We start from the raw sequence: 26,609 nt of genomic DNA, 5'->3' as shown, positions 1-26,609 counted from the left end.
CTAAGCACCCCCCTCCCCAAGCCCAGCACCTGCAGGCCTGCCTGGCGCCTGGAGACTCCACCCCTGGGCTGGCAGGGGAGGAGGGACCGGGAGGAGAGGCCAGATCCCAGCCACATCCAGGAAATGCGGGTCTTGGGGGGATGGGGAGGTGGAGGTCTGCGGACACCGTCCCCCCTCCCTGGAAGCAGGGGAAGAGTCCGTGACTCTCTGTCACAGGGGCAGACACCAGTCCACTGGTGAAACACTGTATGTTGGGGGGGGGGCGGGGTTCATTCCAAGGGGAGACCTTTCTGTCGTGCAGCCCTAGGGCCTGGAATCCCAAGGAGGGGGGCAGTGCTCTGAGCCACTTCCATGACTGGAGGAGGGGAGAGGATGCCCACAAAGACAGAGGGAAGATGTGCCAGGGCCAGACCAGGCCCCTGACAGGCAGATCAATCAGTGCCAGGCAAGGAGCAGAGGGCTGGGCCCAGGACCGAAGCCTGGTCAGGGAGGCCGGAATGGGAGCCTCGCACACCCAGCCCGGGACCCATGCATGGGTCCCCCCACCCTCTTGCCCCAGGGTTGCTGCACGTAGACCCAGCCTGCAGTCCACCCTCTCCCCAGCCCTGCCTGGGATCTGTCAGAGCCATCTCACCCCTCCCCCTCCCTTTCTCTGTGCCAAGACTCAGCAGATCCTGTGGCACCTGCGGGTAGTTGGGTGAGGGGTGGCAGTGAAGTGGAGGGAAGGTAGAGGGGGAAAGCCAGCATCCCCAGGAACCTCCAAATTGGAATGGGAAGAGACCAGCAACTCCGGACCCTCATTCCCATCCCCCTGGGGGCTTCCTCGGCCTAGATGTGTGGGGGTACAATCCCTCCTCATGATGCCTCCTCACCCTCAGGAGAAATTGGAGAGCTCCTTACTGCCATCCAAGGAACCCTCCTTCCACCCCTGGTCTACAACTAGCCCCTCTCTCTGGGGCTGACTTCGCATCGACATCAGTTCTGGGGGAATGGGACAGAAGACAGTGGGAATCAAGGACAGGGACTCAACTGAGCCCAGGCCTGCGGTCTAGGTTCTCCAAGCAGGGGGCAGGGGTCTAGCGCAATCTTCGTCTTTCTCCCTCCTGTCAGATCTTAACACTGAGTCACTGAAAAGGGGGCGGCCTGTCCTAGGTTTGGGTTGTAGCTAATGACCCACTAACTGCCACCTAATCTGAGGGCCACTTAGACCCACCCCACCCCCAGCTGACTGAACCAGGAGACCTTGTGATTGTGAAGTCTGGGAGAGGCAGTCAGCTTCAGGGCCTGGGAGCCCCAGCAGGCAAGGGCTACCAGACCCTGTGTTTGTCCTTTTAAAGCAATCTGTTCGGAGGTGGGGAGACTGCAAGACGGGCCAAGGAGATGGCAGGGAGTGAACCCTCAGAATGTCAGCACCAAAGAGATGAGGAGGAACCGAACTTGGTCCAATGTAACCCTAGCTCCCCCTACCCAGATTTTCCACACCTCATAGCTGTTGCTCCAACCCCTTGCGAGCCTCCAATTTCCCAGGTCAAGGGGCTCAAAATAATTGCTGAAAGCCCAGAAACCAGAACATGGGGACTGGCGGGCCCCACAGGAGAGGCCAGACTAACCCCCTTCTCCTTGTGCAAGTGGGAATATCCGAGGAGAAGCCGGGAAATGACTTGCCCAAGACCACAGAAGTTGCTGGGACAGAGCCAGACTAGAAACCCGGGTTTCCACCTCCGGAAGAACGCCTAAGCTGGCCCCCAGACCCCCTACGCCACCCGGTGGAGCTGGCTCTGCCAGCCCGCATTATCCGGAATCGAAGCGGGCAGCCCTTGAGCCGCGGGCCGGACAGGACAGGGCGGGCGGGGCCGGATGGGAGCCGGATGTCCCCGGGGAGCGGCGCACAGCCTCTCCGACCCGTATGGCGGCGGCGGCGACAGGTGCTTGCGTGGCGATCGGCCCGGGTCCCCGGGCGGGTGCTGAGAGGCCGCCCCTGCCTCACGCGAGCCGAACGAACAAAACGCTCAGGTCCGGTTTGTGCGAGGGGCTCGTCGCGGGGCGGGAGCGGGGGGGTCCGGGGCCTGGTTGTGGCCCTCGGCGGTCTCCTGGTCCTGGTCTTCGGCGAGTGCCGTGCTGTCCGGCGCCCGATAGCCGCCACCCTCACCTGCGCGCATCTGCGGCTGACACGTCGGCGGCCGCGGCGGCCACTGCAGGTGCGCACCTGGGCCGCCCCTCCCTTCCTGGCCACCCTCCACCCGGCCCGGCCCCGCTTGGCTTGGTCCCCAGCGCAAGCCGCGGAGCTTGTGCGGGAGCCCGGGCTCAGCGCGCTTTATACGGCCTACTCAGTCCCCGCCCCTAGAGACACACACACGCGCGAGCGCACGCGCGCGTACACACACACACACACACACACACACACACACACACCTGTCCGGGCGCCCGTTTGCTCGGGGCAAATATTGACTCAGAGGAGGCGGAGCGCCCCCTCACCCCTCTCCCCGCCCCCGCCTAGGCTTCGGGGCCGGAGCTCCTCCGAGGCCTTGGCGGTGGGGGTGGAGGAGGGTGTCGGGGACCTGGGTGCCTCTGGAACAACACCAGATGTCACTTTTCCACCCACCTGCCTCGGGGAGGGGGTGGGGAGGAGCCGAGGACAGAGGCTACTAGGCGGAGGTTAGGGGGAGCGGGAGGTTGGGTGTCCTAGGGAAACTGGGGCATCCTCTGGCCTGGGGGATTCGAATTCACATTTAATAGGGTCTGTGGCCCGCGGCTTAGCGATGCGCTCCGTCCCCGTCCCAGCGTCAAATTCTTGACCTTTCTCGACATGCCTCGATTTCCCTTCCTCTCAACCTCCAGAGTCCCGGGAGCCCGGCAGATGCTGAGTGAAAGCTAGCAGTGGAAAGGCCGAACCTCGGCGCAGGTGCAGCGGGGAAAGGGAAGGGATGGCCCCTTTTGATCTGCGGCCACCTGCTGTGCAGACCTGGCCACCCGGCTCTGCTGGGGCAAAAGCCGGCAAGAAACCACCCGGAGCGCCCTCCACTGGCCAGACCGCAGAACTCTCGCCCAGCTGCCTAGTGGAGAGGAGCGACTCAACCTCCCAGCTCCAAAGAGTCAGTGCGGTCCACCTTGGCCGCTTCCACCATCTGGGCCTCTCAGACTGGGCGCGAGTTCTTGTCGCTTACGAGGAAATAAAGTGAAGGCAGATGTGTGTGTTGGGGGGGGGAGCTAAATGCTTTACTGGGGGGTGGAGAAAAGGCCGGGAGGAATCTACAGATGCAAGTCGTAAGGGGTGGGAGCTTGCGTCTGCAAACAGTCGGTGGGGGGCGGTTCAAACGAACCGGGCATCTCCGCTTGCTGCGGCCCCGGGGCTGCTGCCGGCAGCGACTCGGGACTCAGAATCCTGGAAGACAGAAAGCCCCAGATAGGGGAAGTGGAGGAGAAGCTTCCCGGCGCCCCTGCCCGCCCATGCCGCCCCTCGAGCCCTCCGGCGGCCGCTGGCCCCGGTGCCCCAACCTGGGAACGCTGAGTGGCGGCAGGGCGATGATGCGTGGTCGCGAGGTGAGCACCACCTCCCCGCGGCTCGCCTCCACCAGGATGTTCTGGATCATGTTCTCCAGCAGCGCCTCCTGCAGGATAGCGAAAGCCGGGAGCCTGCGCGGCGGGAGGCGGGCGCGCCGGGGTCAGCGCCGCCACCGACTTGCGCTGGGCTTCTCCACTGGCTTCCTCTGTGCTGTCCCGTTTGCCCCGAGCTTTAGGTGGATTCTCACTTAACTCCCCGCCCTCCCAACACTATGAAACATTCTTGTCCCGATTTTACAGACGTTCAAACCATGACTTAAAGAGACCAAGGTGCTAAATGTCATGCTGTTGGCACCGGAGAGGGATTCGAACTCGGACAATCGGGGTTCCCATCCCAGGACCAGGGTTGGGGAAGGGTACTGAGCGATGAGACCGCACAGAAGGAGCTCCTAGGGAATCCCACCGTGGACAGAAAGCCATAGAGCAGCCCCAGGAAACAGCAGTGCCAGAAGAGGTGGTACTTTGCTCCTGGCTCTAGAAAGTCACTTAAGTGCTTTGACGACTGTAATCACCCTGCTGGAAGTGGTGTGATGGTAAATGTTGATATTGTCTGCTCTTGGAGAAGAAAAATTAAAGTTCAGATCGCTATTCTGTACATAGCGCCCCCTGAAGCCTTATGCTTCCAGCAGCGCAGCCAATGAACGCAGAGTTGGAAAGAGAAGCTGAAACAGGTAGCCGCCCAGCACACCACTGTCTCCTAGGACCCTTCTGCACTCAGCGCCCCCTCCAAACCTTCACCCGGGCCTGGCTGCTCACCGGCTGATGGCCTCCTTCTCATCTTGCTCTTGCCTCTCCTTTAGTAAGGCCTTCATCTGCTGCTGCCACTGCCATTTCAGGGACTCCTGGGATGTGGGCTGCAGCGTGGGCTTCATCTCTGTCCAGGGCAACTTCTCCCCCTTGTCTTCCCCCTCCTGCTCTTGCAGCTCTTCCTCGCCCATCTCCTCCTCCTCTTCCATCTCCTCCTCCTCCTCTTCCTCCTCCTCCAGCTCCTCCTCTTCTTCCTCCTCCTTCTCCTCCTCTTCTTCCCCTTCCTTACTCCCCAGCCTCGGTTTGTCCTCCTCCTCCTCCTTCTCTTTGCTGAACTCCGAGCTCTTGGATGACTGAGACGGGGCTGGCACCACGTGCAGGCTGTTGTGGGCCACGAACCTGGCCGACTGCTCATTCCAGAACTGGCAGAAGTAAGGCATTTGTTCCACCAGGTTTTGTCCCACAGCCTCATGGAAGAGCTTGTCTTCCAGCAGGCCCCTGGGTGGGCAGAGAGGGAGGAGAAGGTCCTCACTGAGAGGCCTAGCAGCCCCCTGTGGGGGATTCTGGTTTCAGGGTTCCCCAAGGGGTGGTTCTTGACTACTGTGGCCACAAACAGGTGCTGGTGGGGGCTGATCAATTGCTCTTCCCACCATTCCTTCTTTAGAAAAAGGCATCTCTGGCCCCCCTCCCCCTCAGATTCTTAAAGGTGATCATTATATGAGAGTGGAAGAGCCAGGAGGTCAGAGGTACCCAGATGATGGTGGGAGCCCTGGAAAACAGTGGCCCAGCTCCAGACCCCATCTACCAGCCGCAACAAGGCAGAACTTGGGACCCAGCCCTGAGGATCCCTCCAGCCAGGCCACCCTCCAGAAGGGCCTGGAGCAACCTGTGGAAGGGATCTTGTGAAGAAATTCTATCTTTTGGGATAGGAAGGGCTGGGACTTGCAGGGCTTTGGGTGGGCCCAGAGTTGACCGAACTCACGAGGGAGGCAGAGGGGTGAGGGTTTTGGGGAGGGTGCTCACCTGATGATGGCGGAGAGGCAGTCAATCAGAAGCTGCTTCTCCTGCTTGGAGACAGAGGCCCACTTGTCAGGGGATTCTTCCTCACCAGCCTCCAACTCCACCTTGGGGCACATCCTCTTTGGCAGCTCCCTGGGAGGCAGGGCAGGCCATAGCATCCTGAGTGGCCTGGGCAAGCCACCATGCTGGGGTCAGGGGTCTCAGCAGTGATGGTGGCTGCCTGGTCATGAGGACCTAGGTGAGCAGCCTCTAGTCTTAACCCAAACACAGTGCTGCTGCATTTCGGGAATCAAGTCCAACTCTCAGAGTCAGCACAGGCCTTGGAGACCTCCAAGGTGGAAAGGGAATGGAGGAGGGGAGGCAGGGAGGCCTAGGTGGGTTCCCCAGGGGGCTCTGGCTCTCTGCCCCTCCTCGCAAGGGCCTGACAGTTGCGGGGGCATCTCGGGGCCAGCAAGGCCCCAGTAGTCCCACTGACGGCTGCACGTGCTCCAAGCCCTCAGCAAGGGTTAGGTCTGGGTAGCCCCTGCTCTGGAGTGTGTGGGGGAGGGGTGGTGCAGAGAGCAGAGAAAGGAGACCCCTCCCTCCATCCCTGAGAGTTCACCAGTGCAAGAAGTGGCGGGGAAAGTCGGAGAAGTAGTTGGCCAGGAAGTAGTCGGTGGCATGGGCACGGGCAGTGAGGCCTAGGCAGAGCATGCCTGGTGACGGCGGCTGGGGGCACGGCCAGAACGTCTCCTCCTTCGCCATCTTGAGGTTCCAGCTGGTCGGCCGGTTGAGATCCTGCTGGTTCTTGATGGGGGGCAGCGTCTTTGGGAAAGGGGAGGCATTGACGACAGGGGCTGGGGACTGCACTCCCATCACTGATGCGTGCTTAGTCCCCCAACCAGGCCTTTGGCAACACCTCTGGCATCTCATCCCCACCCATCAGTACTTTCATCCCTCCCTTCCAGGAGGCTGGACTGGGGGTTGGAGGTATCTCTGGGGAGCAAGCAAGGATCCTTTCAAGACATCTTAAAGAGATGGACCTGGGCTTACATCCTCACCTTGTACTTTCTCGCAGGCTCACAAGCTGTACAATACGCCCTTTTCTGTGGAAGCAAAGAGACCCTTGCTTAGGATGCAAGAGGCCTAGAGGGATTCCCTTCGTCCTACCCTTCCTGCTGACTGACCCACAGAAGGCCTGAAGTCAGCGCCACCACCTGCTGCCCTCTTGATCCTGCACAACTCCTAGCCACACCCTCTTCCAGAAGGTTCCCCAGGGAAGCGCTGCCTACAGATAAGGAAAATCTGGCTACCTTGCTAAAGGGAAGGAAAGGAGATGCCACCAAACAATGCAGGCTGCTCAAACAGCACTTGTCCCTGGTGCCCAGGAACTCTGGTTTAGTGGGATGAGGAAACAACCTCCCATATTAAGCCTTAATTCAGAAATCCCTTCTCCCATAGCCCTCAAAACATGATTTGCCTTCAGAGCTGGGCCAGAGCCTCAGAGTAGGGCAGTGCCTCCCTGGGGGTTCAGTGTGGAGGACACAGGGGCAATCAAAGTGCAAGAGTGCCACCATTGGGAGGAGGAAGCAAGGTGGACATGACTCATTTATTACCAGTCCCCTTGCATAAATACTAATATTAGCCCATATTGAGTGGAGGCTTTCTGGGCACCAGGCATTGTTGTAGGTAATCTACAAGCATCAACTCATTTAATCCTCCCACGAGTGCCACAAAGTGGATCATTTACTTGTGTTTTAAAAGTTTTAAAACTTTTCTTTTTAACCTTTTTCGTTTGTTTGTTTGTTTTTGGCCACCCTGCGCAGCTTGTGGGATCTCACTTCCCCAACCAGAGACTGAACCTGGGCCATGGGAGTGAAAGCCCAGAATCCTAACTATGAGTCCACCAGGGAATTCCTTTTGTAAACCTTCTTAATATGGAAAATTTCAAAGGTATACACAAGTGGACTTTCCTGGTGGTCCAGTGGCTAAGACTTCATGCTCTCAATATAGAGGGCCCGGGTTCAATACCTGGTTGGGGAACTAGACCCCAAATGCCACAACTAAATATCCCACGTGCCACAATGGAGATCAGAGATCTCGTGTGCCAGAACTAAGACCAGGTGCAGCCCAATAAATAAATAAAAATACATATTATTAAAAAGTATACAAAAGTGCTGAGAATGCTACAAAGAGTTCTCCATTACAGCCAACCCAGCTTCAACAATTACCAGTTTATGGCAATCTTCTCATCTAGACTATTTTGAAGCCAATCTCAGATGTCATATGACTTCCATTATATAGTTGAGGGAACTAAAGAGGTTAAATAACTTAGCTAAGATCCATCAAAGGTCAAAAACTAAGGCAGACACTTGTTTCCAGAGCCTCCACCTGAAAACACTATGCCACCTTCCCTTCCACCAGAAGGTGGGCTCTGCCTGTTTCCCCCTGGATCCCCAGGGGCCAGCACCCAGTAGCCACTCATTAAATACAGGCTACATGAGGCAGAGAATGGTCAGCCAGCTTTCTGTATCCACAGTTTCTTGGGAGGGGCTATGCTTAGTCTGGAGAAGGCAGTGGCACCCCACTCCAGTACTCTTGCCTGGAAAATCCCATGGGCGGAGGAGCCTGCTAGGCTGTAGTCCATGGGATTGCTAAGAGTTGGGCACGACTGAGCGACTTCACTTTCATTTTTCACTTTCCTACATTGGAGAAGGAAATGGTAACCCACTCCAGTGTTCTTGCCTGGAGAATCCCAGGGACGGGGGAGCCTGGTGGGCTGCCGTCTATGGGGTCGCACAGAGTCGGACACAACTGAAGTGACTTACCATGCTTAGTCTAATAAAAGAAATCTAATCTCTTATGTCAGGCTGGTCAGCTTTTAGGACCACCTCGGATCACCACCTCTGTCCCCTCTGGCAAGGCTAATCAGAAGGCTCTGTGGTGTCCAGAGCCCACCCTGCCCTCCTCACCTTCACTTTCCTATCTGTGATGGTGAACTCCACTTCCTGCCGCAGCTTCTCGTCTTTCCACTCCTGCAGTTCCTTACGGTACTGCCTCAGGCGTTCCTGCTGGTACACCTGTGGCTCAGGACAAGGAGAGATAAGACCAGGTCTGGAAGGCCTTGGCCTGGGCCTGTGCTGTGGTCCCCCCACTCTTCCAGAGGTTGGCCCTTGGAAGAGGGGCCTTGGGGGGATCTGGGGATCTCACAGACCACCGCCCCCCCCCCAAGACTGGGAGCTGTGTGCCATCCAGCTTTCTCTGAGGGTGGTCCTACCTTGCATATCAGGTCCATGCTATAGAAGCTGGCATGCACTGAGGCCTTCAGGGTCACTATGAATGGGATTGTCTCTTCGGGAGCCACCTTTCCTTTCATAGGACTCACAGACACCTGTTTATATTTGGGGAAGGAGTCTCTCTGGAGCTTCACAGGGCTGGGATGGGACAAGATGGGATAGCACAGGATGGGATGGGGTGGGATGGGATGGAGTGGAGTGGGGTGTGAGGGGATGGAGTGGGGATGGGATGGAGCAGGGTGGGATGGGGTGGAATGGGCTAAGTCTAGAGGCCCTCTGAAGGTTCTGGTTCCCTGAAAACACAGGGAACTCTCACCTCCCCAAAATCTAGAGGCTTCAGCTGCCAGGCAAAGACAATTGTCTCATTCTTGGAGATGTTGTTAAGGAACAGCAGGCGGCTGCACTTGCTCTGCACAGGAATGTTTCCCAGGGAGATATGTGACTGGGACAGGAAGACATTCTGTTGGTGGAGACAACACAACGGCAACTTTGGGAGGTGCAGAAATACTCAGCCTAGCCACCAGTACTAGTCACAAGTGTTTCAACAGGCCAGGTACCATTGTCGGCAACTGACAGGCATTTAATTCTCACAGTGGCCCAGGGATATAGGCATCACTGTTGTCCCCACTTTACAGATGATCAGAGCATATAAATAATTTTCCAAAGGTCTCTAGGATAAACCCAGACAGTATCACTCTGAAGTCTATGGTTTTGACCATTTAAAATAGGCTTGAAAGGGCTGAGAAATCAGAATTTGCTTACAAAAAGCAGAAGCAAGGCCAATATGATTTGAGTCTTTGAAGGGTAGTTGTGAACTACTAGGTGGTCAGCTGCTGGCATCTTCACCGGCACAGAGCAGGAGTTGTGTGGTAGAGGTGTCTGGAAAGACCAAGGCCATGGAAGGGGCATTTTCTTGGTCTAGACCCTGAGTTCCTCCAGAGCTAAGACTCTGGCACTTTTGTGTGTCCCCAAAACTGTGTCCTCCATGGTACTCATCCTTCAGTAAGAGTCCAAACAGGGGAGAAGGGGAAGAGTAGACAAGCAGATGTATTGGTGGATAGTGCCTGGACGAGTGCATGGATGGTTGGATGGATGGATAGGTGGATAGACACGGGGATGAGTGAATGGGCATGTGGGTCAGTGGGGAAACACATGGAAGGTGGATGGATGAATGTGGCAGGCCTCGAAACAGTGGGAAGTGCGTGAACTAAAGGTAGTGTTACTGACCCTAGGTATCTTTCAGCAAAATCCGTCTAGTTCCAAGGGAGAGGCTGTTCTGAATGAAGATAATATCTCAGAGCCCTAGAATAGGCTTCTTTCTACCCCTCCCAGTGCCCCCCCAAATGCCCCGAGGTGAGGGTGGATGGGGGCTGCGCAGCAGGGGGAGCCTTGAGCAGGAACACCTGTGGGCACTAGGGGGCAGGGTAAGCCTCTCCTGGAGCCGGTGCCGCACCCTAAATATGGAGGAAGGTCGGTTCCAGACTCCCCCTCACCCCCGCCCCGACCCATATCCCTTTCCTTTTCCAACTCTGTGTCATTTCCTTCTCAGCCTCCTCATCCCGCTGCGCCAGCCCCCCTGGGCCCTCAGGCTCCCCCTAGGCCTCAGGCCTTCCCTGCTCCCTTTGCCTTACCTGTCCAGGTACCATCAACCTTGAGTGGATGGTGTTGTTGTCCCACAAAGAGAGGTTGTGGAATGGGGCCGCGTCCCCCAGGACGTGGGGGTCATAGCCCACTCCCTGGAAGCGGATGACGGCCAAGTTCCATCCCAGGATGTGGATGGGCACATCTACCTGGGAGGTTAGGCAGGTGGGTGCAGGCCCTCGTCAGAGCAAGGCCTGCTGGGAGGGGCCCACCTCCAAACCCCCACCCTGTGTGAGCTGGGGCTTCTGCTCACCGTGTAGGTCTTGGCCTCAATAGGCGAGAAGATCCAGAAGACCCGGGCAGTTGTGCCTGGCTGGATCTCCCCTTTGGGGTTGAGGCAGCTGAAGATGGGGTGATCAAAATTTTTTTCCCGAACCTGCGACAGGATGTTGGTCTGGATCTCATATGTTACGGGCACCGAGCCACCATTATACAACTCATAAATCTGCAGGGGGAGGAATAGAGGAATCTTCACACCCACTCAAGGCCACCACGCAGGGAGCCTGGGATTCTGTGTTCACTGTGGGAGGGTGGGTTGATCTCCATGAGGTCACCTTACAGTCCCAGAGTTCCCCTAAAAACTTCTGATTTCCCTTCTGGCTGGATCACCCACAAAGTATACAACTGTATTTTCAGCCTGCAACATTTTAGTATAATATGTAATCTTTATATTATTTGCTCTCAACGCACCTAAGTCAAGTGTAAGGGGACGCTAATGCTTGTGTCCACAGTGCTGGAATTTGGGGAAACGTCCATGCACTCACCATCCGGACCCTTCATGGTTTTCTAGACTCTCATTCTAATTACCTGGGAGGCTGCCACTTTCCACCTCTGCCATTAGAGGCAGTTGTGCTTACAGGCAGAAAAGGGAGCAGAAGGAAGGTATGAGGTCCCCCAAGACTAACCCTGAAGTTGGGGAGTGACAGAACATCCTGCTTGAAACCAGAGGTCTTCTGGTCCAAGACTCCATGTTAGAGATGAGAGAAAGAAGACAGTGAGAATAAAGAGTTTATCTGGATTTAGGTTCAGCCTCCCCATCCTTCTCAGCACCCACTCCTGAATGTGCTTTTTTCCCTATAGCGTGGACGGCTGTCTGAGCTTCAGACCTGGTATCCAACTTCTATTTGATGACTCCCCCTTGTTGTTTCATAGGCATCTTACATTTGGCCAAGACCAAATTCTTTACAACCTATTCCTCCCCCTAGTGTATCTCACTTCAGCAAATGGCACCTACATATTCCCAGGAGTTCAAAGTAGGAATCCAATACATTTTCCTCCATCCCCTTCTCTTACTTTCCAGATCTAATCCCCAGCAAGTCCCAGTGATTCTGTCTTCAAAATGTAGATTGAATCTGTTCATTCACTCTGTTTTTGCTGCCTTCTTGCAGGTCCCGGCCACCATCTGTCATCATCTTATGAATGAAAGGAGATGCTTGACTGCAGTTGTGGAGTTTGGTTGGCGGTACAAGTTGGTCTTCTCCTTTGTCCATTTTCCACTGTCTGTGTTCAGTGTCACAGGGGAGTGGTCTGGTCTCTCTGGAAAGCTCTCCAGGAAGCATATGAGTCTTTGCTTGTCTTTTTGAGGGTCTGGGCTTCTGGGTGAGGCTTCTGGGAAGCCAGTGGGTAGATGGGTGGTATAAGGAAGTGAGCAGAGCCCGGGGCCATGAGACTCTCTCTCGGGTCTAGGAAGCCCTTTTATTTTGCTCCAGGCTGAGTGGCTGGAGGCCCCTGCCCAGAAACACAAGGGATTCTAAATGATTAGAAATTTCAGAGTTGTGAAATGTTTGGAAAAATTCTACATCTCCCTCTGGGAGATTTCCAGCGTACATTTTCAGAATGAAGGAACCTGGTTCCCTCCAATTAATAAAGACAATTCTGTAGCTTCATGAGGATTCACTTTCTAGCATTTCAGCCTCTGGAAAGATGCCCTTTTTGGAGCAGTAATTTTCAAGATGTGACCGTCAATAAGCAGGTGTACTGAAACCAGTTTATCAGGCCATGTCCGGCATTTAAAAAGTGGAACAGAATAAAAAAGAAAACATCAGAGCACTCAGCATGTAGTGGTGTATGTATTGATTTGTGATACTTTTGTTTCAGTTGGATGTGTATGTATGACCTGGGTTTTCCAAAATATACTATGGTTCATGGTCAAGTTTGAAAAACCCTGTGTTAAAGGAAGGAACCTCCTGCTTTTGCATGGGAATGGGGCCTGGCAAAGGGCTTAGCACCAGTACCTAGAAGCTGAAACCTCTCGCCTTGGGTCTCTCACAGTTGCCCAATCTTGAGGTTCAACCTGCAACCCCACCTTTGTGAGTGAGGACAGGGGCCTTGTCATCCTGTCATGGGCTGATGCAGACACACAGAGAACAACACTTCAGCATCCTGGTGAGCAGGACCACGTAGACCACTGACCTGCCTCGGGGGCAATGTGTCACCAATGGGGACAGGGATGAACTGATGGCTGGTGGAGGTGAAGTGCACATACTTCTGCTCCAGCTTCACCGTCACACCTATGAAATTGAGCTGAAAATGGAAAGCCCATGAGCAGCATCCTTCCCTGGGAGGAACTGAAGTACCCAGTGGAGAGATGTGGACCCCAGTTCCCTGGGAAATGGTGCTCCCTGTGCCTCTCTCTAGGCTTTCCAGGACAGGACAAGGGCAGGACCTCACCAGAATCTCCCGGCCATGGGACACCTTGAAGAGCACCGGGAGGCGATCAGTGCCGACGAACAGATGGCTGGAAGGGAGGAGACAGTCCAGGATGACTTATTGAACCTTGGTATGGATGGAAGAACAAAGGGTCATGGCACGCTTGTGGCTTTGGGCTGGCTATGCGGAAATCCCTGAGCTGGGATGGGGCAAGAGGAAAGTTAAACCTCCCCTGTAGGTGGGAAGGCAACACCTTCTCAGGGTGGTGGCCACTCAGGGTACCCTGGAGTCACACAGTGTAAGGCCAGGCTCCTCCAGGAGCTGGGGGAAATGGAGGTCTTCAGGACTGGAAGGGCAGGGTGAGCGGTGGGGGCAGCACCTGTATTTGAGCTCCACCATCTGCTCTTGCCCGGGACTCAGGCTCCCAGCCTTGGGGCTGATGGAGAAGATGCAATTGTCCTGCACACGCATCTGGTGCAGCTCGGTGCAGTCAAACTCTGCCTTCTCTGCCCAGAGCTCCAGGTCGATCTGCTGGTCACTCGGGAAGAGGAAGGCCCTGGGGGAGGGGTGGAAAACAGAAGGGGTGAAGGAGCCCCTCAGTCAGACTAGAGGCAGGAGCTCTGAGCCCCAGCTGGGATGCATGGAGGCCTCCTCTATTCCCTCTCCTTCTTCTCCGCCATTAGGCAGGCTGTCCCATGCGAGGCTGAGCAAACACTGAGGTTGTGGATTCTCATTTCATAATGGCCCCCAAGCCTAGGAACAGAAGCAGTGACTAAATGGAGAATGGAAATTGGGGCTCCCATTGTGGGTACCGGGGGTCAAGGGGCTGCTTGCATATGTGGCCACTTTGAGCTTGGCAGTGACCCTGGAGGGGTCTGTGTGACAAAGAGCTTAGGAAGGGCCATTTGAGGCACCTAGGAATGTCAGCCGCACCAACTAGGGGGCCCCAAGAAGACTGGCCCTTTTGAGTCCAAAGCAAGGCTGGGCATAGAATCAGTGCCCCTGTGATGCCAGGTGCTCCAGTAAAGCAGATATTGCATTCTAAAAGGTGCCCAAATAAGGGACAAAGGGGTCCCAAGATCGCAATCTGAAAAGAAGGCTCCATCCACTCTCAGAGGGATGAACTGGCCTCAAACTGGGCAGAGTATATGAACAGGGAATAGTCAGAAACAGGGGGAAATGGGCATCACACCTGAAAAGACTCAAGGAGTCTCTCGGGAAAATGCGAATCAAAATTCTCTCAAATCAATCTTAAGTATTTTCACATCTGAATCGTGAAAAATGGTTACATTTGATGCTGGTAAGTTTAGGAAGGACAGACATCCTCGAATACAGGGAGAGAAGGAATTGCTCCCACCTTTTGTTGCAGGAACTTTGATAGCATCTTTTAGAATAGAAAGTGCATAGAACAGAAAATGCTCTTTGACTCAGAAATTCCATTTGGGAGAATTAACTTGCAGGGGTAAAAATGTAAGCAGGCATGCAGGCAGGCACACTCACATGCACACACACACACACACAAGGATGTTTATTACAATTTTGTTAGTGATGGCAAAAAAAAAAACATTAAAAAGCACTGGGAACAACTAGTGTCATCTGAAAGGAGCGGTTTAAAAATGTAAAGGCTTCCTTGACAGTCCAGCGGTTGAGACTCCACACCTCCAGTGCAAGGGACACAGGTTCAATCCTGGGTCGAGGAGCTAAGATCCCACATGCCATGTGGCATGGTCAAACAATTTAAAAAAAATTTTTAATACCAAGAATTAAAAAATTAACAAAACAAAATAGACATAAGGTCCATTCATATTACAGGATATTATGCAACTATTAAATGAGTTACATCTCTATATACTGATCTTTATTGATCTAAAAATGAATGTTACTGACATAAGACTGAGTGACAATGTTATTGTTATAATGCTGAACACAGAGTAATACATGTAACACCATGCCATTATTGTAATAAAAAATGAAGGAGTAACTGTGTCCATGTGTCTCTGCCTTGTACCAGTGCTGAGAGTGGAAGCACATACCAAGCCCACCAGGGTCGACTGGAGAGGGAGCTGGCGGGGTGGGGAGGCTTCTTACTTTTCTTCCATCACCCTTGTGTTGTTGGACTTGTTACCGTTACTTGTTACTTGCTTCTGTCGTTTTATCCGTAGGATATTGATCTGCAGCAAAACTGGCGACCTTGCTACTTCAGGTTTGTCTGCAGTTTCCCTCTCGACTCTCACCCCAACTCCGCTCAAATAATCCCTGCCTGTCCTCTGGGGTGGGCCCCCAACTTGGGACTGTGGAAACCTGTCAGCCTGTCCCCCTGCCTCGAACTGCTAAGCCTCCTCAGAAGGAGAAGAATTACATGCCCATCAGAGGGCTCCAAGGCCCTGCCCACGTCCTTATCAACGTTACAGCCACGCTGTGCCTTTTTCTCTTACCCATGTCTGCACCAAGCCCCCTGTCTAGAAGGCTCTCTGAAGGCTCTCTGCCTCTGCTCCCTGGCCTACAGGTCTAGCTTTCTCCAGGAAGCGCTTCTGAGGTGCGGACACCCTCCCACCACTTCTAAATCCGAGGGAAGTAGCTCTGACGCTGCCCAAGGGTCTTTTGCAGCATGTCTCTCACCATGCACCACAAGGCCGGCCTGCCCACCGGGAGGGCAGGGCCTAGGCTCCTCCGCTTTTCTATTCTGAGCTCCGGGCCTGAGGCCTGCACCAAGGAAGCCCCAGTCCACGTTAGGCCGATGGCTTAATGAATGAATGAGGGAACAGACGACGTTAACTTGTGCCCCTGACACCTGTGAGGGATCACCCTTTAAATGCACAGCCCAACATCTCCTTGGGCCAAGCGCAAGGGCAGCAGAGGAGGCTTGGTGGGGGCACGGCAGCAGCATGGCTCCCAGCTCCCCCCGATGCTCCCCCAAACCCACTTGGGGTTCTCTGTCCTGCCTGCTGCTGCCTCCAGGCCAAGTCCACATTCCCCGTTTTTTACTGATCTTGGCAGGAATAAAACCTTCGGTCTGTTCCTTATGAATTTAGCAGAGACTCGGCTAGAACTTTCAAAAATAGCCTTCTAAGAAACTGAAAGGAAACACAACAACGCCAAAAGCCGAAGAGAGTCAAGTGTTCTTAGGAAGGTTCCCTGCGTTTGGAATCTAGGAAGAAGCACGGACTGCCTTCCTGAACCTCAGACGATCTCCTGATGGACGGGCCTGGCTCAGTGGGCACTCTGCCTGGCTTTCCTCCTGTCCGATTTCCAGCCACCTGGCCCCTCTCCACTGAGAGTGAGAGCTGGCGTGCTCCTGCACAAACACACATGCACACACAGTCCACCAAAATACACTGCTCCACACCAGGACACCGGCCAAGGCCGCTTCTCCTGCCCCTACTCCCAGGCCCTGCGGGGCCTTGGCTCCTGGCCACTCAGACAGCTCAGTGGATGGCTGACGCAGCGCTCCAGGCAGGCCCCGGGCCTTCCCCACTGGGCCATAGCCTGCCAAGCTTCCCAGTCACTCAGGGCCAGGAGGCCTTAGTTACTCACAGTGCCGGCCCTTCTCAGACAGAAACTGCTTAATGAACCAGCTCCCCCTCCTCCACCACAGGGAAGGACAGGACAACCCAGAGAGTAAGGGGTGGCCGCTGCACCGGGGACAATACAGTGCCCCCAGTCTCACCCGCACGCACCCCAAGGCTCTTGAGAGCACAGATGCATATGCCCACTCTCATCCACCCACTGCCCCACTCCGACTGGGCCCCTGGCTCTCTTCCCACCCCTCCCAAGCCTGACCCAGATGGGGACACTTCTTTCTCACCTCTGTCTAGCCAAGCAAAGTTGGAAGTCATCAAAAGGAAGTTTACTGGGAAATGAAGGCGCGTGGCAGAGGCAGGAGGAAAGAAAGAAATGGCGCTGGCATGGAGACAGGATGCTAACTGGGCACCAGTTCAGGGCCCCCGTGGGAATTAAGCCAAGCACAGGAGGGGCCCAGCGAGGAGAACTCCGGTCTCCAGGCCTGGGCCCCATGTGACCGGGAAGCGCAGCTGCTCCGCGTCCAGCCCGGACTCTTCCTGCAGCCCCACGTGGCTTTGCTCAGCTCAGCCATCTCCCTGACACTGACGCTGTGGCAGCAGAGCCTGCCAGAGACCCTCAACTCGCCCCATGCAGGCCCAGCCCCCACTGGCCTGGGGCTCTGTCGGGGCTGCCCGAGCATTTATCTAGCTCAGAGATCAGGGCACCCTGTAGCTTCTTGCTGACTAACCTGTGTAGGTGGGGGCTCTGGACCTAGACAGATCTGGGTGGGAACTGGCTTTGCCTCTAATGGCTGAGAGCTCTTGGCTGAGTCCTTAGCCTCCCATCTGTGAGACAGTCAGCGGCGGAGGATTTTTTTCACAGGGTTGGTGTGAGGCTCGGAGAAGAGGGTCCTAGTGGCCAGCTGTGGCGCATGCGTGGTGGCTACTTCTCACTGGCTAAGCTATGACGATGCCTCTGCCAGTCTCATCAGTAAAGAATCTGCCTGCCAATGCAGGAGATGGGGGTTCTGTCCCTGGGTGGGGAAGATCTCCTGGAGAAGGAAATGGCAACTCACTCCAGTAGGCTTGTCTGGGAAATCCCATGGACAGAGGAACCTGGCGGGCTACAGGCCATGGGGTCGCAAAGCAGTCGGACACGACTTAGTGACTAAACAACTGCCAGTCTCCATCAGGGTGAGTCTACCACTTCTGAGCCTATGGACGAGACTCAGCCAGATCTGATGTCCCGTTGGGCGACCCTGGTCCTACCCTGGCGTCTACATCCAACTGATGCGCGGGGTTGGGGGTGCACTTCATGGACACCAGGCGGCCAGGGCTACAACCAACAAGAGAACACCTCCAGCCCCTGCACCCCACTCCATACCAGTCCAGGGGCACCATGCCGCTGTTCTTCAGGGCCAGGAGCACCACGGAGGGCGGGGCATCTATCGGTGCCGCCCCAAAATTGAAATTGAGCTTCAGAGCGGTGAAGACAGGGGGGATCTGGCTGGTGCTGTGTGGAGCAGAGAAATGGTCTGGGACAGGGTTGGGGACAGGCTGGAGTCCTTTCAAGGGTGGCTGGCTTGGCATCTGTCTCCCCACAGAGGGGAGCTGGAGAAGCTGGGACTCAGGCATAGGGGTGGGTCAGCATTTGAGACCTCAAGTCAATCTCAGCCTTCTCCAGGCCCCACCAAGGATGGGCAGACATTGGTGGGGGGCAGATAGGGAGCCCCTTCTTGGACAGGGGCTGGTGCTGGGGGCATGAGTGGAACATTGCTCCAAGAACATTCCCAGACAGGCTCTGCCTCTCCCCCAGGCCCACCTCACCTGTGCCGGGTGGGCACCTTGTAGGTGAGTTCCCAGGGTGTGGGGTCACGCTCCAAGTAACTGTTGAGCAGGTCCAGGGAGAAGAGGTGCCACAGGTGCTTCCGGGTGATGCCCTCGGCGCTGCCCATGGAGCAGATATCCAGGATGGAGAGGAGGGGGTACACGGCCGTCAGGGACACGTGACACAGCTCCTGCTTCTCCCCAGCCTTGTTATCTGTGGGGGTATGGGAGAGAGAGGTGGACTCACTTCCCAGCTCCCCTGGGGAGGGGAGTACACACTGTGGGTGCAGGGGTCCCGGGCAACCTGCCCCAGGACCCTAGTCAGGAGCAGACTCCAGGGACACTTCCAACAACAGCCAAACCTTATCTGATATTCCCTAAGTGAACCAAGCACTGTCCTCAGCGCTTGGCAAACACCACTGTATTCAATGTGCATTGTTATTCATTTTCAAACCTTAATGGCTTGATTGATATATAATCCATACACCATAAAATTAACCATTTAAAAACATTTTTTGGGGGGACTTCCCTGGCGGTCCAGTGGTTAAGGCTCTGTGCTTCAACCGCAGGGGGCACCGGCTCGATTCCTGGTCAGGGAAATAGGAACTTACATGCCATGCAGTGCAGCCAAAAAATTAAAAAGAATGTTTTGGTTGCATCATGTGGCATGTGGGGTCTTAGTTCCCCGACCAGGGATCAAACCGGGTACCCCCTGCAGTGGAAGCGCAAAGCTTTAACCACTGGACCGCCAGGGAAGTCCCCAAAATTAACCCTTTCAACACACAATTCAGTGATTTGTGTGTGTGTGTGTGTATTCACGGAGTTGCACAACCATCATCACTGATTTTAGAACATTTTCAGGCCTCCCAAAACAAACCCAGTACTAAGTGGCTGTCACACTCCATTCACCCCTCTCCCCACCTCACTCATCTACTTTCTCTCTCTAGATTGTCCTATTTTGGGTATTTCACATAAACAGAATCATACAATGTGTGGCTTTTGGTGACTGCCTTCTTTCACTTGGCATAATGTTTTCGTGGTTTGCCCATGTGGTAACATGTATCTGTACTTTTTTTTTTTCACCAGTGCACATTATTATCCCCATTTTACGGATGTGGAAACTGAGGCATAGGGAAGTTAAACAACTTTGCTGAGGTTACATGGCTAATAAGTGCTGGGGCCAGGATCCAGTTCCAAGGAGCCCGCACTCAGCCACTCACTCTCCTGTGCTCCTCTGACTGTGCTGTCCTGGACTCCCACCAAGTGGCCCCGGGGCAGGCTGCTAACAACCTTGTTTTATGAGGGAGGAAGCTGAGACCCGAGGCAGCTGAGGAGTTACCTGAGATCCCTCAACAGGTAGACAGAGGGCCCCACTCTGCACACCGAGTCCCCCATAGCTCAGGTACACATATGTGGACACCCACACAGACAGATGTGGCTGGTATGAGGCATGTACACTAGACACCCAAAAGCACATCCTAGCACGTTCTCACCCATCCTGCCAGCTCTGTCGGGACCCTCGGCATCCTCCCACCCCAAGTCCTGCACACACAGCCCTCCGCCTTTCCTCCCTGGCCCTGATATCCCTGCAGATGGCCCAGGTACCTCTGTGGGAGACGAGAGCATAACTGATGATCCAGGAGTACTGGGACCGGTGTTTGGGACAGGCAGTCAGGCAGATGGCGTCCTGGGACCGGGGCGGCATGCTCCCCTCGGTGCGGTCCAGCTGCAGAGCTGCTCAGGGGTGGCCGTCAGGGGCGGCCGGCTGGGGTCAGGAGCAGAGGAGACCCCCAGTGCAGCCTAGAGAGGCCCGGCCTTTCCTCTCACCCAGTCCCAGACACTCTCCCCTGGGCCAGCAGAACTCTGGTTAGAGAGCAGGCTCTGAGCCAGGAAATGGGGGGCAGAGAGCTTCCTTCAGACCAAGACAGTGGGGACCAGTCTTGGGGTCACTGGCACCTGTGCCCCACTCAGCTGCCCTGGGAGGTAGGCACCACCAGTAGCCCCATTTTACAGATGAGGGAACTGAGGCTCAGAGAGGACAATCACCCTTCAACCCCACACGTCTAGCAAGTGGGAGCACCAAGTTTCCAGCCCTGTCCCCAAACCATGGTCCGGTTAACCAGTGTTAACCCGTGCCCCTCACTCCTGCCCCAGGGGCCCAGTCCTGCCCAGGCCTGAGTACCGAGGGGACCGTTCTCGACAGCCTTGGGGTCACTCTGTTCCAGGAAGAGGCGGTAGTGGAGGGTGCAGTTGCCATCGTTCAGGAGCACCAGCATCCTGGTCTGCTTGCCATTCACTAGCATGTTCCCAAAGTCCAGCTCCTTTTCCTGTGCCTGAGGGCCAAAGTCAGCCAGCCTGGGGTGGGGGATCCCCCAGGACCACGGCCCCATCTGTTGCCCCTCACTCCGGCCTCAGAGGGTCCCTAAAGAGCGGATCCAGGGAGAGCCAGGGGGCCAGAAGACTGCCATCCCCTGCCTTCGTGGGGTCAGGAACTCTGGGGCCTTCCCTCCCATCTGGGCCCTGCCCCTCCTCCCCTTCCCCTCCCCGCACCCGCCAGGGTCCTCCCACTCACGGACAGGCTGCTGGTGATGCCCATGCCCACTAGCCGGAGCATGTAGTGGGTGGTGGCGGAGGGCTTGGTGTTTGGGGGCAGGCCGGCTTCCCAGACCCACATCCCCACTCGGAACAGGTACTTGGTCTCCTCGAGAGGGCTGAAGGTCCAGGTCAGCGTCTGGGGTCACAGACATTATTCCTACGTGGGGGTCTCTGGGAACCCCCACCCAGCTCTTGGATGTCTGAGGTCCCACTGCAGAACATCAGGCTATAGAAAACCTTTCCGAGTGTTTCCTCGAGCCAGGCACTTACACACATTGTGTACTCTGTCATTTCCCTCGGGCCCTCAACCACTTATCCCCAGAGGTAAGTGGTATTATTTTAGTGTCTCATTGTCTGATGAGAAAGTGGAGCTGCAGAGAAGCGGGGTAACTCCCCCAGGGTCGCACAGCTGATGAGGGCACTTGGTGGGAGCTGGGGATGTGCACTCTTGAGGCTGGACTCCAGAGTCTGTGTGGTCTCTCGCCTTACAGAGTACTATCCCTGGGCTCTAACAGACACCGTGTGTTGGTGGTTCTTGGCTCAAGCTTGGCCTCCTTGACTAGGAGACCCTAAACCAGGGCTGGGGCCCTGCTAATTTGGGTCTCACTTGTGCCTCTCCAAGGACCTACCACTTTGACCTCCAGAAGCTCCCTTCCTCACTCCTTAATGACAGCCACCCATCAGCCCCAAATCCAGCTGCTCCGCAGCACCTCCCAGCTTTGGGGGACCAAGGACGGAGGATGGACTTGTCCCTGGGCACTGACAGCAGAAACCCAGGTTTAAGCCCCAGCTCTGCACCTCCTAATTCACAGTCTTAGTACACAGATTCCCCCCAACCCAAGGCTCAATTCTTCTTTGTAAAATGGGGGTGAAGATGATGGTAACAGTCATACCTACGCATAAGCCTGGAAGAAGTGACTGTGGCTTAAATGGAGGGGTGAGCCTGGCCCCAGAGAGACGTTAAGAGCTGATAGTGAAGGTGAGGATGATGGGTATCCTTCCCTCTCACCCTTGGCAGGGCACTCACAAAGCTCTCGTTGGGCTGGATAATCCCTCTGGCGGGCTGGACAGCCAGCATCTTTCGGTGCTGCTGGGAGACCCTCCACTCAAATTCCAGGGGCAGACGGGAGGGGTTTCGGAAAGTGAAGAGGCTGGTAGAGGAGCAGCCCACCCAGGTGGGCTTGAAAAAGACGCTTTTACAGGTGTCCAGCTTCAGCTGCAGCGGCTCCTCACGGCTCTGTATGGTCACCTCCTGCGGCCAGCAAAGGGAGGACAGTGCCCTGACATCGCCCTGCGGCCCTGGCTCCCCCAAAGATCCTAGATGGGCAGCTTTGCTCCCTCGGAGAGAGCAGCAAAAGTTGCCCCACCCTGGGCCCTGGGTACAGGCAGGCTCTGTCAAAGGCAGAGTACGTACATAGTGACTGAACAGGAGATGGTTCTTGAAAAGAAGTCAGGGACCGAAAAAGGATGTACAGACCATTTCATTGGCCAGACGTGAGTCTAAAAACCTCGGACCCTTTCCCTGGCCTGGCCCCAAACACCCTTCTACCATCTGCAGTCATGAGTCTTGGGCTGCCCTCACTCCTTCCTTGGGGACCTTTGCACCCCTTTTTCTTGCTCCGGATCCTATAAGTGGACAGGCAGGGTTCTGGGGAGAGTGGTTCCCAGACATGGCCCAGGGATCCTCTCCCTGCCATGCCACTGCCTGGATGGGGAGCAGCTCCTGAGCTATTTTAGGGGAGCTCTAAAGGCCAGTCCCAGGATGCGGCTTTGAAAAGGGAAGACCCAGACTCTGGCCCCCTCCCAAGGATTCAGTCCCCACCCCCACTGCCTACCTTGAGATACTGGGGGCAGGAATTGAACTGCAGGTAGAAAACGTGCTGCTTCCAGGAGCTGCCCTGAGGGTAGGTATAGGTGAGGAGGACCTTGTGGGCCCCAGGGCCCAGGAGGCCTGAGCGGGGCCGCAGGGAGATGTCCAAGCTGCTTTTGGGGGCCAAGCTGTAGGTGAGCAGCATAGAGCCTTTGTTGACGAGGAGCAGGCTGCGGTAGGAGGGTTCGCTGGGGGACACTGCAGGAAAGAGCTGGGGTGGGAGAGAGGAGGGGCCCCGGCTCAGATCTTCACGCCCTCCCCAGCCCCACCCCACATGCACACTCCAGATGGTCTGTGTGGGCATGGGTGAAGCTCTCTTCCAGGAGGCCCAAGATGCCCTCGCACAACCCGGTCAGTACCCTGGGGGCAGCGAATGGAGGGACACAGCTCGGGCTCCCCAAAATGCTTCTGCTCTCCAGAGACCTCCAGGTAAGGAGATGGAGCGGCCACAGGGACTGGCTCCAGGAAATTGAGGACCCCGGGATCCCACCACCACAAGTTTCTTTCATCTTGTTGTTCAGTTGCTCAGCTGTGTCCGACTCTTTGGGACCCCATGGACTGTAGCCCTCCAGGCTCTTCTGTCCAGGGGATTTCCCAGGCAAGAATACTGGAGTGGGTTGCCATTTCCTCCTCCAGGGGATCTTCCTGACCCAGGGATCGAACCCATATCTCCTGTGTCTCTCGCATTGGCAGGCGGATTCTTTACCCCCTGAGCCACCAGGGCTCTGAAAGTGCCCACAAATCATCTTTTGGAGATCCCCATTTCATAGAAGCAGGTGCAGAAGCTCTGGGGTAAGCAGCCCCTTTTAGATAATTCTCAGGCAGGCAGCCTTGGTAGGGGGGTGGGGGGAGCCCCACTCTGGGAAGGGGAAAACCCCAGCAGTCCCAAACATCCCTCAGGCATCTAGGGTGTGGCCAGCACGAGGCAAAGAGCTGGGTTGGCTACCAAATGCATGGCCAAAATTGCTGGCCCGGGTGCCCCCTCCAGCTGGAACAAAGAGCACAGGTGCATGAGGTGGGGGTAAGGGGTACGTGGGCAACATGGGTCCAGCATTCTGCTGGATTTCAGTAAAGGCCACAGACTGTAAGGAACCAGCCAAGGGAAAGGGGCAGGGGCTGGGGGGGGCAGTCAATAAGGAGACCCCAGGGAAGTCAGGAGGGCTGTGGGAAGGGGTGCCCTTGAGCACCAGTGTAATAGTTAGGGGGCAAGATCATCCCCAAACACACAGTACAAAAGTAATGTCTTTCGAGCAAGCATGAGACAGGAAGGTGGAACAGCTGGATGAAAAGACTGATGATGGCAATAGAAGCTGGGAAGAGGCATCGAAGGGGAAACCAGAACTGGCACTTGGCCATCTGGCTCCAGAGTCTGTGTTTCTCAACCTATGTCATCCTGGGGCTCAGGTCAGACAGGGCCTCCAAGGGCCCTGCTGGAGAGACCTGGGAATGATGACTCCCTCAGGACAGGGTTAAGCCAAAGGGCCAGCCTTGAGACCCTTGCTGGGCTGGATAATCCCTGAGGGCAGGGGCTCATGGCCTGGGAGGTCCTATTCCCAGCAGGCACTCGGTTAACATGCAAACAGGAGCTGGAGACTTTAAAGCTGAGCGTCGGAGAAGGCAATGGCACCCCACTCCAGTGCTTTTGCCTGGAAAATCCCATGGACGGAGGAGCCTGGTGGGCTGCAGACCATGGGGTTGCTAAGAGTCGAAACGACTGAGCGACTTCACTTTCACTTTTCACTTTCATGCATTGGAGAAGGAAATGGCAACCTACTCCAGTGTTCTTGCCTGGAGAATCCCAGGGACGGAGGAGCCTGGTGGGCTGCCATCTATGACCGCCCCCCCAATCTATGTCCGCACAGAGTTGGACACGACTGAAGCGACTTAGCAGCAGCAGTGAGAGGGCCGGGGAACTATTTCAGATGGAGCAGGCCAGAGCCAGTGGCCCAAGTCCCAGACTCTTCGCAGTTCCACTGCAGTGGTCCAGGAGACAGTCCTTCAAGACGGGTGCAGCCCCAGGGGCTGGTGGTGGGGAGGTTGGGATGGCTAGGGAGAGCACTGGACGTGCTTCTGAGGCCACCAGAGATAGGAGAGGGATCTGACGGCAGAGCCAAGCCCTCTGTCCCATCTCCCACTGCGGCCACACTCACCTTGGGGGCGTCCAGGGTGTATTGGGGGATGTGGTGCTCCAAGCCAGGGCAATAGCTGTGGCCTCGCACCTGGAGCGTCAAGCACCAGGACGGGCACACAGTGCAGTCCTCTTCGATGTTGTTGTAGCTTCGCAGGACCTGTGGGACAACCACACCCATGACCACAGTGTCTGACCTGGTGGGGCACCCCAGCCTGCCCCCTGTACCGCAGGAACCCTACATGGGGCCCAGGGGGAGGGGGCCCCCTGGGAAGACAGTGGGGGAACCACAGCCATAGCAGCCCCTCCTGCTGTGCGCCAGGCCCCGCACTGAACACGCAGCACCAAGCAGTCAGCAAACACGCTCTCTAATCCTCCCAGCAGGACGAGGGTGGGGCTGGGATGTGAAAGCAGCATTCATCCTGCAGGAATGTGCCCAGAGAGCACTGGCCAATAGAAACAGAAGGCAGCCACAAGTGCGAGCCGCAAACATGGTTTTAAATGCTCTAGTAGCCACATCGACAAGGCAAAACACGTAAAACCTATTTCAACAATATATTTTATTTAACTGAGTAGATCCAAAATTGTATTGTTTCAGCATTATATATGTATGTGTGTATATATACATATACACACATACATATACGTGTGTGCACGCTTAGTCGTGTTGGGACTCTTTGAGACCCCAGGACTGTAGCCCACCAGGCTCCTTTGAAAATACTAGAGTGGGTTGCCATTTCCTCTTTCAGGGCAATCTTTCTCACTCAGGGATTGAACCCACCTCTCTACGTCTCCTGCGTTGGCAGGCAGGTTCTTTACCACTAGCACCACTTTGGAAGCCCATATATATCTGTGTGTGTATGTATTCTTGTTCAGTTGCCCAGTCATGTCCGACTTTCTTCGACCACCTGGACGGTAGCACTCTAGGTCTTCCTGTCCCTCACCATCTCCTGAAGGTTGCTCAAGTTCATTGCTTTGGTGATGCCATCATATACACATAGATACATACGTATACATATATATACATATATGATGCATATAAATGATGGCATTGGGCTTCCCAGGTGGCTCAGTGTGTAAAGAATCCACCTTCAATGCAGGAGAAGCAGGCAGATGTGAGCTCAATCCCTGGGCTGGGAAGATCCCCTGGAGGAGAGCATGGCAATCCACCAGTATTCTCGCCTGGAGAATCCCATGGAGAGAGGAGCCTGGTGGAATACAGTCCATGGGGTCAGAAAGAGTCAGACACGACTGAAGTGACGGAGCACGCACGGATGCACAGGATGGCATCACCATATATGGTGCATATATATATGAGGCAGGAGGCATTTTGCATACTTTTTGTGCTAAGTCCTAGAAATCAGTGTGTGTCTTCCCTTTACAGCATGTCTGTTTGCACTAGACACAGTTCAAGTGCTCAGTGACCACATATGGCTAGTGGTTGGCATATCGGACAGCTTAGGATGGCAACCTGTAGCCTAAAAGTCTGACGAGCTCAGCCAAGCCAGATGTCCACAGCCTCATTCCTACAAACTTTCGAGTTCCTGCACAGCCAAGATATTAGAACAGAGGCAACTAAAGACTCAGCTTTGGAAAAACTTCTCAAAAGTTTGGATATGCTCCCAAGTTTATAGATGGAAAGACAGCTCAGGGGTCTATACATTAAGGGAGGAGCCCAAGGTCACAGAGCTGGTAAGGGACTCTGATCTTGACTGCACAGCTCTACTGTTCCCTGAGCCCCAGCACCCAGCCACTGGGCGAGAACAGCAAGGTGGGCAGAGCAGAGAAGGAGGGAA

At 55.4% G+C, this 26,609-nt stretch overlaps 1 protein-coding gene across 5 annotated transcripts in view; it reads right to left on the bottom strand.

The window, feature by feature from the left end:
* Positions 1 to 3,186: 3,186 nt before the first annotated feature.
* CFAP65 (cilia and flagella associated protein 65) overlaps positions 3,187 to 26,609 on the bottom strand; it is a 39,710-nt gene continuing 16,287 nt past the window's right edge. For 2 of the 5 annotated variants that reach the window (XM_040228315.1, XM_040228316.1), the window contains 22 exons: positions 24,836 to 24,973; positions 22,651 to 22,896; positions 21,843 to 22,067; positions 20,793 to 20,951; positions 20,403 to 20,553; positions 19,826 to 19,954; positions 18,221 to 18,434; positions 17,778 to 17,906; positions 13,273 to 13,449; positions 12,915 to 12,981; positions 12,657 to 12,767; positions 10,498 to 10,689; positions 10,235 to 10,393; positions 8,920 to 9,063; positions 8,585 to 8,698; positions 8,280 to 8,387; positions 6,369 to 6,413; positions 5,930 to 6,132; positions 5,332 to 5,460; positions 4,318 to 4,806; positions 3,496 to 3,633; positions 3,187 to 3,382 (listed from right to left, as the gene is read on the bottom strand). In XM_040228315.1, the coding sequence (XP_040084249.1) occupies positions 3,250 to 3,382; positions 3,496 to 3,633; positions 4,318 to 4,806; positions 5,332 to 5,460; positions 5,930 to 6,132; positions 6,369 to 6,413; positions 8,280 to 8,387; positions 8,585 to 8,698; positions 8,920 to 9,063; positions 10,235 to 10,393; positions 10,498 to 10,689; positions 12,657 to 12,767; positions 12,915 to 12,981; positions 13,273 to 13,449; positions 17,778 to 17,906; positions 18,221 to 18,434; positions 19,826 to 19,954; positions 20,403 to 20,553; positions 20,793 to 20,951; positions 21,843 to 22,067; positions 22,651 to 22,896; positions 24,836 to 24,973 (3,600 nt within the window). In that variant the 3' untranslated portion in view covers positions 3,187 to 3,249. Of the gene's footprint in view, positions 3,383 to 3,495; positions 3,634 to 4,317; positions 4,807 to 5,331; positions 5,461 to 5,929; positions 6,133 to 6,368; positions 6,414 to 8,279; positions 8,388 to 8,584; positions 8,699 to 8,919; positions 9,064 to 10,234; positions 10,394 to 10,497; positions 10,690 to 12,656; positions 12,768 to 12,914; positions 13,020 to 13,272; positions 13,450 to 17,777; positions 17,907 to 18,220; positions 18,435 to 19,825; positions 19,955 to 20,402; positions 20,554 to 20,792; positions 20,952 to 21,842; positions 22,068 to 22,650; positions 22,897 to 24,835; positions 24,974 to 26,609 lie in introns of those variants that run through there. The other 3 variants (XR_005718963.1, XM_040228317.1, XM_040228318.1) reach the window with 3 other exon arrangements.

This window comes from Oryx dammah, unplaced genomic scaffold, assembly GCF_014754425.2.
Source record: "Oryx dammah isolate SB20612 unplaced genomic scaffold, SCBI_Odam_1.1 HiC_scaffold_27, whole genome shotgun sequence".
Taxonomy (NCBI): Eukaryota; Metazoa; Chordata; class Mammalia; order Artiodactyla; family Bovidae; genus Oryx; species Oryx dammah.
Note: the sequence above shows the minus strand (reverse complement) of the source record. Positions and strands in the feature narration are given on the sequence as shown.